Source organism: Lissotriton vulgaris, chromosome 7 (assembly GCF_964263255.1).
Source record: "Lissotriton vulgaris chromosome 7, aLisVul1.2, whole genome shotgun sequence".
Classification (NCBI taxonomy): Eukaryota; Metazoa; Chordata; class Amphibia; order Caudata; family Salamandridae; genus Lissotriton; species Lissotriton vulgaris.
Window position 1 is genome coordinate 886,858,940 of NC_141695.1, and position 14,982 is coordinate 886,873,921.

Sequence of the window (14,982 nt, forward strand, 5' to 3'; positions counted from 1 at the left end):
GGCCTCCTACTGAGAGGGACTCGCGTGGTCATTCCCAAAACACTGCAAGAGAGAGCAACCACCCTGGCACACGAGGGTCATCAAGGCACCCGCAGAATGAAGGCGAGGATGCGAGAGAAGATATGGTTCCCAAACATGGAGGAGAACATCGATGCCTGCGTACGAGAGTGTCGAGCATGCCAAATCACAAGCAGCCCCGAAGCGCCAGCACCGATAATCACAGAGGAACACGCCCCATCACCGTGGGCATGGCTAAGCATGGACTTTGGCAGCTTCCCGGACGGAAGAGTCACAGTAGTGCTGGTAGACAACTACACTAAATACCCCATCGTGGAAACAGCAGCGTCAACCAGTTTCGCAAACATTCGCCCCATCCTCACCAAAACCTTTGCCCTATTTGGCATCCCAATGGTCATCAAAACGGACAATGGGCCCCCATTCCAGGGGAGTGAGTTCAAAGAGTTCCTAGACAACCTTGGCATAAAGCATCACCGAATCACCCCGCAATGGCCACAAGCCAACGGTGAGGTAGAACGCTTCATGAGGACAATAAACAAAATACTAAGAATAGCCTCAGCAGAAGGAAGTGACCCGGAGGAAACACTGCAGGCATTCCTGAGGGAGTACCGCAGCACGCCGCACAGCACCACCTTGCAATCTCCATGGGCACTGATGCTGACCGGCCCCAGAAGAGACCTGCTACCTATGGCTGACGGTTGGACTCCCACACCATACTCCCCAGCTAATACCCAAGAAAGGAGAAGGAGGATAAACGAGAAAGCAAGTCGCAAGAGAAGAGCCCGAGAAAAGACCCTGAGCCCAGGAGAGACAGTGCTCATCCGGACAAGAAGGCCCGGGGGAAAGTTCAAGACCCTTTCGAACCAGAGCCCTGGGTCATTAAGGAAACCCACGGAACAGCCGTCACTGTCAGGCGAGACGGAGAAGAAGTGACTCGCAACGTATCGTGGTTCAAGCCGATACCTGCCCCGAAAGGACCAAGCCCAAGTGGTGTTACACCCGTAACGAGGGAAGAAAGAGAGAATGCAGCCACAGATGACAACTTGTGCCTGGTCCCCGGACCCTGCAGAACGACCATCCCTGCCATCACCGGGACCTCCTCAGGACCAGATCCCTCGAGAGGCAAGTGGCAGTATAATCTCAGATCCAATCCACGACCCAATCACAAGCTGGCAGATTTTGCATGTTGAACTGACTGTTATAATGTATTTTGAAAATCTAAGTTGGGAAGGGATGTAGCGCTCTAGTGCTCGAGGGTCTCAGGGTTGAGCCCCGGAAGCACTCCGCACAATGTATCACTTTCTGGCCAGGCGTGGCCAGAAAGCTTTAAATAAAGGGACCGAAGTGGCTCGGCACTTCCGGTCCACACCAGTGCAGTACAGTGTGTGTGTCCCCTCATTGCGCTCCACTAGCGTTGCAGCGCCGCGGGCCTAGCCCAGCTCTCAGGCCCTCACAGACATGTCCTGTAATTTACAACCCCAATAGCTCTCACGTTCACAAATGCTAGACCTATTGCATTGCAAATGATTGTTTAAATAAAGGTGTAAGTCCACTGCCAGACTCTGATTTCCAAACTCTACCCTTGTGACTCCATCCCATCTCCTCTTCCACACTTTTACCCTCCAATTTGGGCAGGGATCGAGTCGGGGGTACGCTCAGGTATACAGCGTGCCCCCACTCTTTTCAACAGGAAGGACACCATCCACTGAACTTGTCCTGGTGTCCTTTTCAGACAACCGGACACGTTCAGCACGTGACGTCATGAGGGAATTTGCATTTTGAGTTCCCCCCCCCCCCCCCCCCCCCCAACTTCTTTTTATAGACTTGTGCCCTGAATTTAGGAGTTCCTTGAATGCATTTTTTTCAGTTCCAGTACTGGCTAATACTAATAGGGGGAAACTAGAAAACTGTTAAAAGAACTGTCCTGTGGGATACTTCTTCTAACATATCTCAAGAATAAAAGTTTTGCTCGTCGGACCGAATTAATCGTGATGATATGCGTGGCCATGTACGTCTTGACGCACCCGGTAACGGCCTTGCGCCTGTGACGAAGAAGAGGCGGAGCTTGTTCAAGATGGCGTCGTTGCTGCAGTCGGATCGGGTACTCTATAGAGTTGATGGCGAAAAGCAGCTGCTTTCGCCCCTTTCGCAGCTCTACTTCTGCCGGTACTGTGGAGAGCTTCGCTCCCTGGAGTGCGTTTCTCATGAGGTGAGTATCTGTCTGCCCTGTCCCTGGTGTGCGGTCCGAGTAATTCATTGCTGCGCCTGTACTAACAAACTAACCCACGGTTCTATTGGCTGTCACAATGACAGGTTGTGAGTTGGAAAACGCTCCGATTGGACACCATCATGTATTGGTGCCGGAAATGAGCGGAATCGGTGGAAAACTGTTCTTCTGATTGGTCACGAGTTAGTGGTCATGAGAGGTCGTCTACTGACTGGTAGCGTTTGCTGTTGCACACCGAGAATGGGGGCGGGCTGAAGTGTTGGGCGATGAGTGTGGGCCTAAAGAGCTGTCACTGTTTTGTCTCCATCGATAGGTCCGAGTGTTGTTGCTTGCGGGGCGTATTTGGGCTCCTTGTTGACATGGGGGGTGGTATGAGAATTATTTATGTTGCCTGCAAGAACGGTCACCGGTCTCACGTTCGTGAAGCGCATATCCAGGCATAAGTTGACCGTTCCAGTGATACTGCTTGAGATTTACTGTTATAAAGGGTCCATGAAAGAGCAACAACCTCGCAGTAGATCGATCTAATGGTTGTCTTGAGTGAGTTGGCAGCTCATGCATAACTTCCAAACGCAGATTGTAGATGCCCGAAGACATGGGAGCTACATGAACAGAGTGGGTAAAACAGGATCGACGGATGATAAAGATGGCCCCTTTCATGTCAATGAATGGGCTCTCCGAATACATCTCAGTGCCACTTTTAAAAGACATATGTGCTCCACACATATACAAAGAAAATTATATAACATTAAAACTAAGAACAGTAGCGCCACTAGATGTCAGCCAGATGAAGCCCGTGCCACTGTTCTATTTTTTTCATGCCACCTTCTTGGGACACATCAGCACGACTGTTGAATGTGCAAAGGCAAAACAGAAAAAAAAGACACTGCTCATTTTTGTTAATGTTCTTTTCACTGCAAAGAAGTCTTTAAGGAAGTACACGAGTCTACGTTTGCCTCAAATGTTTAAATCTCATTTTAGATGTATGTATGTGTATAGGAGTGGAGAAGTGTGTGCCTCTGTTCCTATTCCAATCATGGAGTCCCACTCTGCAACTCTGGGCAATAGCTTGCTTAATCTCCACAACGGCGCCCACAACGCTAAGGATGCCTGGCCTCCACCTTCTGGGGTGCCCAGGAGTGGACGCCTCACAGGGAAAGCCAGGATGGGTTCCACAGCGGTATTCGTACAAGCGGGTGAGTAGTGCGCTATACAAGTATCAATTTACATTTACATTTTTATATAGGTAGGTATGCAAAGAGTCATAAAAAGTCTGATTTTAAATATTTTAAGCAATCATTCCACATACCCTTATGCGCACATACTCGTTACAATTGCCCTTTACAGGTGGCCCCACTAGTTGTAGCTGTGGCCCAGTGTAGAGATGCCACTGACTAATAAATACTGTGTATAAACAGTTATTAGCAAAGTGTGAGCAGTTGGTTTGTTGACCAAAGCACAGTATGAATTTTCCTAGCTTACCTATAGCAGACGCTAGTCTCCGATCTATTGTATATATGTATGTGTGTGTATGTATATATATATGTGTAATGTTTATTGTAGGCATGGTGGTAGCAGAGTTAAAATGTCATTCATTGATCTGATTAATGCTGATTTGGTTACTCTCCCGGCTGTCTATTTTAAAATTGTGGTAGGTGATTTGAATTGTAACTTTGAGCCTTTCCGTACTAATTCTGAAATCCTGTTTGGCGAAGAGGATCTAACTTGATCAGTTCCTGCGCTCAAACTTCCACCTATTAAGAATTGGACAGCTACTGCTTTTCAGCTAAACTCTTTCACTTTGAACAATTTCCTTCAAGCTTGTAACAGGAGATTGATGTCAGAGAGGGGAGGCATATGTTGAACTGCTTGTATAGGACTAGCCTTATTGACTATATCCTGTTGGATATTTGAATATGGCCCATAATGATTGAAATGCAGGTGATACTCCCATTTGACAGCGACCATAGCGTTTTGGATCTTGCGTTAAGATCACTTGGCTCTAATATTTCAAGTTCCTTCACTGAACCATTTAATGTCCCATCAAGAAACAACCATCTTTTATTTACAACTATTCAAATTAACCCCTTCGATGCGGCCGCGATTCCCCTGGTGTGCTGTAAACAGCACGAACAGGGGCGGGCCGTGACGAACCCCAGCCGTCATCAGCACAAGAGCACCGTAGTGCATGACGGCTGGGCTTCGTCATGAGCATGGAAGGGGTTAAGAACAGGATCGCCAAAGGCAAGAAGGAGGGGGCCCAGGCCCCAACGGGATCCCACCAGTTCTATTCAAAATGGACTACAACCACTGTATGGCCAAATCACAGGAGGAGTCCTGGAGGGGGTCAATCATATCCCCAATATACAAGAAAGGGGATAAGAACTCAGCAAAAAGTTGCAGGCTTGTGGCCTTAATTGACATCGAGGCGAAATATTATGCTGTCCTCCTTCTGGAAGACCTTACTGCCTGGGCCGAAGAACAATCAATAATACAGATCAACTAAATGGGCTTCTGTAAGGGCATGGGGACAACTACGTATATACTTGCACTGTCCCTACTGATAGACAGGGCCAAACTAGCATAACAACCCCTATTCATGTGTTTTATTGACTACTCGTCAACCTTTGATAAAATCGACAGGAGCAAGCTCTGGCACAAAATGAAGGAAAAGAAAATACCATTGGCTCTCCTAAACCAGTTAATATTGCTACATACAAACACATGGGTCCAAGTCAAGCTAGGAGATGGAAAGTACCTGTCTAGGAAAATCCCAACCACCATGGGGCTCAAATGGGTGTGTCTTGGCGCTGACACTCTTCAACCTGTTTGTCGGACCTTTTCGTCAAAATTGGACATTTGCAATTCTCATGCGCCAAAGATGGGAGGGTTACCACTCTCCAACCTCCTGTATGTAGACAACCTTGTATTGGTCAGTCGGGGCTCCAACACTTATTAGATACAAATAGTCGATATTCAGCATCCAACGGGTTAACCATCAACAAAGATAAAACAAAGGTTATGAGGATACATCCAAAGAAGGGAACCTCCAAATACCGCTGGCATATGGCAGACTCATCAATTGAAGTAGTTGACCAATACAAGTACTTAGGCGTGATGTTGGATAATAAAGGGGCTTTCAACTCACAAAAAGAGGCAATTTAAAAGAAGAGCTAATTCCATTGCGGTAGCTATAAAAACGATCAAACATAAAACTGCTGCCCACTGCTAAGTTTGGCAAGCAAAACTCATCTCCTACAAAGCTGCTATATTAAAGTGCTAAAAGAGATTAGGAGTTTACAAAATGAGATGCCATGATAACCACTGCCAAAGAAAAAGACCATTGTTCTTTTTGGCGCATCCTTGCAAATGGTGGCCCTGACGTCAGTTCACCAATTGACTGCAACATCTCTGCAGCTGCCTGGGCTGACCACTTCTATAAACTGCACTCTTGCCTTGCAGATGCAGCCCCCTCCCTCTGAGTGTGATATATTTGGCTCTCTGACAGGAGTAGTATTGTAGCTACTGCTTTTTCAGGCACTTCCAACCCAGAGATACGCAGGCCGCCCTAGAATCTTAGCCTATCTGTGGGCAAAATTAATAAAGCACTAGATTGGATCACCCCTAATAAGGCACCTGGTCTAGATAAGATCCCTGGTGACCTCTTTATGGCTGAAAAGGATATCTGGTGCCCTTTCTTCGCACTGTTTTTAATGCAATACTGAGCGCCCCTCCACCATCACGGGCTGAGGCAGAGATAATCCCGATCTTTAAAAAGGGCTCTAGATCACTTCCATCTAGCTATAGGCCCTTTAGCCTTATCGATTGTTTCCAGAAACATTTCAGCTGGATTATAATGGAGACATTGCGTGACTGGCTGGAAGATACGGGAATGTTGTCTTCATTGCAAGCCGGCTTTAGGGATGTTTATTAACACCACTGATCAGGTGTTTTGTCTTCAACTGATTTATTTGAAATATGTTGTTCTTGGGGAAAGACGCCTATATGTGATCTTTGTGGGCCTCCGGTCTGCTTTTGATTTCAAACCTAGGGAGTCCTTGTGGAAGGTTATGGTGGATTTTAGTGTTCTGATGTGCCACCTTCATGTTATTATTAGGCTCCACACTAATTTTGCTTAGGTCAGAAGAGGACCTCGGGGTGAACTGACAGCCCCCCATCCCACTCGTTCAGGCTCTGAGGCAAGGATGTGTGCTAGCCCCAACTTATTTCTTTGATATAATGATTTAGTGCTCCATCTTGGGTTGTGTGAGAATGATGACAGAGTCTAGCTAATTGGAAGGTCCCAGCCTTTCTGTTTGCAGAAGACTTTTGATTTCAAGATCTCCGTTGGGAACACCGAAGCTCCTGGACCAGTTTGAGATGTTCAGAAAGCAGGGGAGGCCTGGAAATTAATCACTGTAAAACTAAGTACTTGGTTTTTAATCCCTTGCCCATCAGCGTGTTCCCATCCGACTTTAAGTGGTGTTCTCTTAGAGAAAGTCCATATATTTGATTATCTATGGGTCATGCTCATGAATCAGTTTGGCTGGTTCCCCCCACATCCAAAGCTGGAGTAATATACAGGAGGTATTATGAGGTCACGAGGTTCTTCATTTCGTCCTGTATCCCTAGACCTCCAAATTTAAAAATCTCCAAGTCTGTTGGGAACTCTGGGGTCATAAGAATGTAACCATCCTGGAGATAATCGAAAATAATTATTTGCGACTTCTTATTAACCTCCTCTCTCTCTGTTCTTTCTCTCCCTCTCGCCTTTCATTCTCTCTCCTTTCATTCTCTCTGTTCTCTCTCTTTTCTCTCTCTCTGTCCTCTCTCTCTGTCCTCTCTGTTCTCTCTCTTTCTCTCTGTTCTTTCTCTCCCTCACTCCTTTCTCTTTTCTCTCTCTCTGTCCTCTCTCTCTGTCCTCTCTGTTCTCTCTCTTTCTCTCTGTTCTTTCTCTCCCTCACTCCTTTCTCTTTTCTCTCTCTTTTCTCTCTCTTTTCTCTCTCTTTTCTCTCTCTTTTCTCTCTCTTTTCTCTCTCTTTTCTCTCTCTTTTCTCTCTCTTTTCTCTCTCTTTTCTCTCTCTTTTCTCTCTCTCTTTTCTCTCTCTCTTTTCTCTCTCTCTTTTCTCTCTCTCTCTTTTCTCTCTCTCTCTTTTCTCTCTCTCTCTTTTCTCTTTCCTTAACTGTAGACAATGCCCTTCCCTGATCCATAATGTGGTACTGTAAACTGGCAGCCAAAGGGTTTGTGCTGTAGGGGTTGGGTCTACTTGTCTCAAGGTACAAAATACACATGAAAACTTGTTACCCTTGACCACAAACAATATGTCTCGGGCGTCAGGCTATAGGAATTCAACATCCCTGTTTACTCCTTTTGTCACTGTGGTAATTCTTTGCCAATCACTGGTCAAGTTAATGTGAACTCAGCTTCAAATATGGATTTGTCTCCTAAAAGCTTCAAGTTTTTTCCACCTGTTTCCACAGCATCAATAAAAGACCTTATCTTAACCACCAAGTCAGGCTCTCCAGACGACCCTTGTCCGCCCTCAGTTATAGAGCTAGTCCCTAACATTATTGTGATCTACCTTTTGAGACCTATTTAATAATATGTTCAGAACTTCCATCCCAATGGAAATGAGCCTCCATCCTGCCTTTATTGAAAAAAGCCAATTTGTATCCCGACGACCCGACCAACTATCGACCTATCTCCATGCTTCCTTTCCCAGCGAAAATAGTAGAGAAAGTAATGAGCGCTCAATTAAATCAGTGAATCAAGGACTCCAACTGCCTGCACCCGACTCGATTCAGATCCGCACATAGTACAGAGACTGCTCTGATCAAGGCCACCGATGAGCTCAAATTCATCCTAGATAAGGGGGTGATCAGCCGCTCTTATCCTGTTGGACTAATCAGCGGCGGTTGACACAGTGGATCATTCCCCCCTGATCCACAGTCTGGAAGCAAAAGGTATAAAAAACCTTTCCTTGAAATTACTTTCATCCTTCCTGTCAAACAGGGAAAACATAGTAAACTTTGACGCCTTCTCATCAAGCTTGTTCTGTTTCTCCTGCTGGGTTCCACAGGGATTCTCTCTTAGCACAACACTTTTCAATATATACATCGCAGACCTTGCCCCCGGTTCAATATTTTGGGTTTTGCCTTCACTTCTTATGAGAACGACACGCGAATCGTGCGATGTGTACAAAAGGGGGTGGTGATGAACGGAGCATCTGAACCAATCAAAAACTCACACCCAGTCAACAGATCTGGGTTTAATCCATCACCGTTCTTTAGCCCACTCTGCCACCCCAGTTCAGACATGGCCATATGCAAATCAGTCTGACCCTGTGCCTCATGGGAACAGTCCAGCCCGAACTGCCAAGCCATGTCTTCCTGGACGGGAAACAAGCTTCCTAGGACCGGTTTCTGGCATTTCAGCCGTCTTCAGCCAGGTTTGCTTGAATCTTGTGGCAAAGTGAGCAAGCTTGTTCCGTTCCCCCTGCAGGGTTCCACAGGGGTTTCTCTCTTAGCACAACACTTTTCAATATATACGTCGCAGACCTTGCCCCCCCGGTTCAATATTTTGGGTTTTGCCTTCACTTCTTATGAGAACGACACACAAATTGTGCGATCAGCCTCCAATGATGCCTGCCACACTGGTGCTCGCATACACGACTGTATGAAACGTTTCAAAGGTTGGATGAACAGACACCATCTTAAGCCTAATGGTGGAAAGACTGAGGTGATCTTACTTGGTAATAACTCTAACTTTTGGACTGCCCCGTGCTCGCCTGGGACAGTACCCACCAGGAAAGCCAAGAGTCTTGGTGTTATGATTGATGACCACTTACTCTTGGGCAATCAAATTAACGCAGTAGTCTCCTCCTTATATAACACCTTGAGAATTCTTTAAAAAAATTCGAATATTTCTGCCCATCTCATTCAGGAAGTCAGTTATTTCCACACTTGTATTATCCAAGATCGATTATTTAACGGCCTTTACATCAGTCTGCAAGCTCAATATTTGATTAAGTTGCAGATTCTTCTGGATTTGGCGGCCAGACTCCTACTGGACCTGCCTAGGCACCACTCTGTTTCCTCTGCTCTCAAGGATCTCCACAAGCTGAGACAAAAACAGAATCAAATTTAAGGCCCTCTACCTGACGTACAAGGCCCTCCATGACTTAGGACCCTCTTTTTTCTGAAGAAAGCCTTATCTAGGTACACTCCCTCAAGAAATCTAAGATCAGCAGGTTCTTTCAAAGTAAATGCCATTCGATTTAAAAAAAATCGAAATGGGGTGGCAAAAGCTTTGTGGTTAGAGCTGCAACAGCCTGGACTCTTATACCACTCAATCTTAGATCAGCTCCTTCCCTGTCTCAATTTAGGAAGCTTCTAAAAACCTGGCTTCTCAATCAGTAGGTCGTTCCCACCCCTTTTGTTGCTTACTATTTCAGCACCAGGACACCCTCTGGTATAGATTGCTCTTTACAAATAATTTAACATAACTTGTATTCTTCAGAAAACACACAGCCAACACGTGTTTCGCCACTTCGTGACATCTTCAATGTTGGAGAAAGAGAATAGATATCTCCGGATCCAATCAGTCGTCCACCGCACGCTAAAATGGTAATTCTTATTGGGAAGTCCTTGCGGAGGGCACAGAGCTGCGTTTGATTCCCAATTATGGGAATCCGTTTGTGTTGTAAAATCAAGTAAATTACAATGTGTCACATGTACCACAAGCAATAAGGTAAAGTCCGTCTTGGTCACACTGCTTCCAAAGAATTGGGATAACACTGATTATTCAGTCAAACGTTGTGAAAGGTCATGTCTGGTTAGGCTAGAGCGGAGTCAATAGTAAGCTCCACTGAGTAGCGAGTGTCCATGCTGCCCTTCTTCTCTGTGGAAAAGAAGGGCAGCACGAAGACTCGCATGTAAAACCCACTGGTAAGGCCAGTGGGTCAGAAATTTGCAACCTATTGGCTTTGCCAATGCTTGTCTTAGCTGACACCAGACTGCTGGTGTCGGAAAAGAGCAGTACAAAAATAAATCGCAATTAAATTACACCCATTCCTCAACCCTTCTATAACTAATATAAAAATGTGAAAAAAGCAGCATCTTTGAAATGACATTATTATTATTAAGCCTGGTGGAAATGGGACACCATGGTTTTCTATGTAGTTTCCATACCGGAAAAACCTGCATACTACCAGTGACTGATTAGTGGGGGCGCTTGATCTAGCCATCTTGGTTATAATTAGGCATCCAGTTGCAATAGTGATGAAGAGAAATACCTTAAAGCTGAGGTAGCACATGGCCAATTGCCCCCCTAGGTCTGGTGCGTTTTCCAACCTTTCATTAAAAGATCGCCGGGGTGAGCCAGGGCCTAAGGGGAGAACTTATTTGTGGGGGGTTTGTTTATGTTGATATGTTGATCGCTTCATAAACCCACTAGGCCCACATTTTACATTTTGGTGTGCTAATATCTTGAGAAAGTCATTAAGTCTGCCTTCCTTAAAATGCCACACTTTATAGATTGTATAATCACATAGACCGTCATCAGTACCTGTGGGGTTTAGGTGCACTGCACCCATCCCCATGCTGCACAAGGGCACCTGCGTGGGGTTGGTCGGCACGCCCTGCTCACCAAAGCCTATTCCATGCAAGGCCAAACACTGCGCAGTGGAGGGTTGGGCACTAGCAGGGGCTTGGGTGCAGGCCTAGCCATAGGTCGGGTAATGTGCCTAACCCCATGCAGCGCATGGCAATGGACATCTAACTTTACATTAAAAAAAAACAATAGAAATTCACCGAAGAAAAACAAAGGTTAAAGTGACATTATACTTAGGTATTGTAATAATACAGCATTTGGAAATGTTTCCATTGTCTTATGACACAGAACTCTCTCACCCAGAGCAGAAGCAAAGGACTTAGGGCATCCGTTCTCTGCAGAACATTACTTCCACTCCAAGATTTTGGAAAGCACTTAAAATTTGTTACCCATTTTTTGTTGTTTAAAATGTCCTTCTTTCTGGTCATTATTACCTTTTTATATTTGCTGTGAGTCGAGAATTGCAACAGTTATCACCCAGGGTTGTACAAGGTAATGGATGCCTGTTGATTAGGTATGGACTATTGCATGAAGGCAATACAATTAAAGCGGACTATCCCCTGTGTTGGTCCCACCATTCCGGTCTATACTGAGGATTTTAAAAGCACTGCATGTAGAATTTTGAAACCATCCTTTCAAGGTGTTGGGAATGTTTGGTCATGAATTATTGTGTGATGCTATGGCCTGTTTTGCAGACTTGTAGTTAATAGGGTCTGTTTTCTCCGAAGGTGGATTCCCATTATTGTCCAAGCTGCCTGGAAAATATGCCATCAGCTGAAGCCAAGCTTAAGAAGAACAGGTTGGTATAGGAGCATCTCAATTTTTTTTAAATACTCCAGAGGAATTTAGCCTGCTGTCTTTTGTTCTTATGTGTACAGGGTATCCACAAAACTGTGTTGCTTGGCACCTTATACTAACCTGTTGTGACAATGTTCGGACTCTTACTTTCACACATACAGCTCTGTGTTGGGCAATTTAGACCAGCTCCAACCAAGCTTCTTCATTACCTGGAGCCATTTCCTGCTCTCCCAATATGTGTGTTTTGACACATGGTCTTAATTCCAGTTGATGTCTGTCACCTTCAGTTGTGACCTATAGCACCATGATGCAAAGACTCGCCCACCACTGTACCCCATTCATGTTATTTGGAGATCCTTATGTTTTCAGGTCTAGGGACTTCCAAAAGGCCATTGTTCCTGATCTGAAAAACCTTTTGCCATTCAAGCCAGAGTACTGATGGTCCCATCTATAATTTTCTTTGGGCTGTAGCACCCTGTACTAGTACATTCATTTACTGTCAATTGAATTAAATAGGTTATCATAAAAAGCCCAATTATGCTTGACCACTTATCAATCAGACCCCATCAAATCTTCTGCAGTACAGTTTATTTTGTTTCCTCTTAATGTTTACAGTCTAATTAATTTCACTTCAAAGTCTGAAGACAGTCAAAACTCTTCTGCAACCCATGACTAAGTGACTTTCTCAAGGCAAACAGTATGTTTCGGAATAAGGTTTTGCACTAATGACAAAAATCTAACGAACTTAGACTTGCATTGTATTTTCTTAGCAAAAGAAACCCCCCGAGTTGTACAACAAGAAGACATGGGTTTGAAATAAAATCACAGCCTTCTCTACCCACTCCCCCTCCCCCCATGAAGCCAGTTATGGTTAGCTACACCAATAGAAGTCCCACTTTCTTAGAGAAACCCATTTTTAACTCCTCAATGGATTGTTCATTATTTTGCACATGATGTAACCTATTTCATCACAAAGGATGTAATGACATGACTGGTGACATTGATGTCTATAATAATGATAACAGAAAGGTGGCATGCACTGTAGATACGGTACTGTTTCTTTATTTGGAAACATATTGAACGTGAATGATGTTTGGGGAGCCAGGAACAACCCATTTGTGTGGGGAGAGTTAAGGTTTATGTACCTAACGACAACAGGTAATTCTCAAGGGTTTTATGTTTATTGTTCCCTCCCAACTACTTTTGAACTGTGTTTTTCAGGATCTATATTTAGAAGCGCTCATTAAAGATATAGAAGCCATGCCAGTGAAAGTAAATATGGTTGAACAAAAAATTAAGCCGCTCAAATGTATGAATAAACTGACATTTTATTACTATAGTGAAAAGGTCAATTTCCAGTTTATTACGACATTATAGCGAAATTAACATTAGAAAAACAGTTTTCTGCCTAAATGAGTACATGGTACAATGACTTTTTAAAAAGCAAAATAATCCTACAAATAGCCGCAAGGCCTACTTCACTACTTACAGCAGTAACTCAACCCCTTAAATCCCGGTTTTGGTTAAATACTTGTTTTAAAAAAAATAAAAAAAATGTTCACAGAAAAAATGGCAAGACCCAATATATGCAGAGGCACAGAATGCAATATGCTATTTATTACCATTTTAGAGAGAGGCGGCATGACCCACTCAAAGCTTCTCCTCTAGGGAGTCATTGCAACACTATATGCTGGCTGATTTGCACATAGCTGGTCTCTGTCTGAAATAGTATGGTGGGAAGAAACGATGTATGAGAGCATGGCCCAGAGCAATTGGCAGTGTCTGTGACTTTGCAAGTATTCAACCCATTTCTTTGTGCCCTACACGCTTGTCAACTACAATAAATAGCATACTATACTACCAATCTGTACACATTTTATAATCTCCTAGTATTCACAAGCACCAGGCGATATTTAAAAAAGGAAAATTGATACTTGCCTTGTACAATGCCAGAGGGAAAGGGTTCCCGCGAGCGAGTGGAGGTTATTTGGTTTCCCTTAGTTTGCCCACCATTTCTTCCTTTTTTCAAGTTGGCCAATTGCCATTTGTATAGTAACATTGAAAATTTGGCGGCAATAGAATTTATACTCTACAAATCCTTTTTTTTTTTTTTTTCTTTTCAAAACTGAAAATGTTCAGAAATTATTAGTATAACCAAGGAGAGAGACGGAGACTGAACTGTTTTTAAGCCTGAGCCTCTCCTATTGGTGTCTCATAACTCAGACCTGCGAGGCTAATGTTGGTGCTCTACCCAGCTAGGATTCTTCAGCAATGAGCTCTCTATTTATGTGGTACTGACCAACATAATTTGACATTTTAGGGTGAGATTCTTCACTTACAAGTATTTTTTTTCAATATGTGAAAGTGAACTTTATTTTCATGACAGTTTGAGCAGACTTCATCATACCTTGTCATATGTGTAGTGTTCCCTCGTGAGGAAAATTGATTGCCACACTAGTCTGTGAGTTCCATACATGTCAGAGAATGTCTTATACTTTGAAGGAGTTGGAGTTCACTCCAGAACAAGGAAATGTTCAACAACCTCATCAGGATCTTCAGCAGATGGTTCTCACCATCTGAAAAACCAAGGGGATTTTTTGAAAAGGTAATTTTATCCGTTAATAAAGAAATCCATTTTATGGCATTATTCACAACCGATTTCAATCCGGAGTACGTTGTAGGGGTAAACCAGGCGTTCTCTAGCTGTAATGCCGAGAAGGATTCCTTCAAAACTGTTGTGGTTGAGTTGACTAGCCTTGCTTGATTTTCAATCTCCACCCAACAGTAGTGGGCTAAGGTGTTTTTTGCTTCCCTCATCCTCCAGTAATACTTTACTAGTGCACATTGTCTGGCCGGGATTTGATTTTTTGAAATCCATATTCAAGGCGGATCTGTGCCTGTGAGGTATGTAGCGCTATTAAAAACAATCTCTTGAAAAATGTGGATTGTGCTGTATTTAAACTGTGGCGTCTTTAATATTCAGAATTTCTGAGCCATAAGAAATGGAGGGTGGTAATGTTGCTGCAATTACTTTTAGCATGTGACCTGTAAGTTTTTTATTATTATTATTTTTTTTAAAAATCACCCACCCAGAGCCACACACCCACCCACCCAGAGCCACACACCCACCCACCCAGAGCCACACACACTCACCCAGGAGAGCAAGCAAGCAAGCACAGCCAGGGGGCAGGGAAGCAAGCACAGCCAGGGGGCAGGGAAGCAAGCACAGCCATGTTTCCAGTGCTTGGCTATTCTGAACAAACCATTGGTATCCGGCCTGCCACTCAAACGAAAACAACTCCCAGAATACCTTAAATAGCTAAATGAA

At 44.2% G+C, this 14,982-nt stretch overlaps 1 protein-coding gene across 2 annotated transcripts in view; it reads left to right on the forward strand.

Annotated features, from left to right (window-relative positions):
• Window positions 1-2,014: 2,014 nt before the first annotated feature.
• The window catches only part of DCTN4 (dynactin subunit 4), a 117,268-nt gene continuing 104,300 nt past the window's right edge, over window positions 2,015-14,982 (forward strand). The window contains exons 1-2 of one of the 2 annotated variants that reach the window (XM_086931292.1): window positions 2,015-2,227; window positions 11,585-11,655. In XM_086931292.1, the coding sequence (XP_086787418.1) occupies window positions 2,015-2,227; window positions 11,585-11,655 (284 nt within the window). The remainder of the gene's footprint in view (window positions 2,228-11,584; window positions 11,656-14,982) is intronic. The other variant, XM_086931293.1, reaches the window with a different exon arrangement.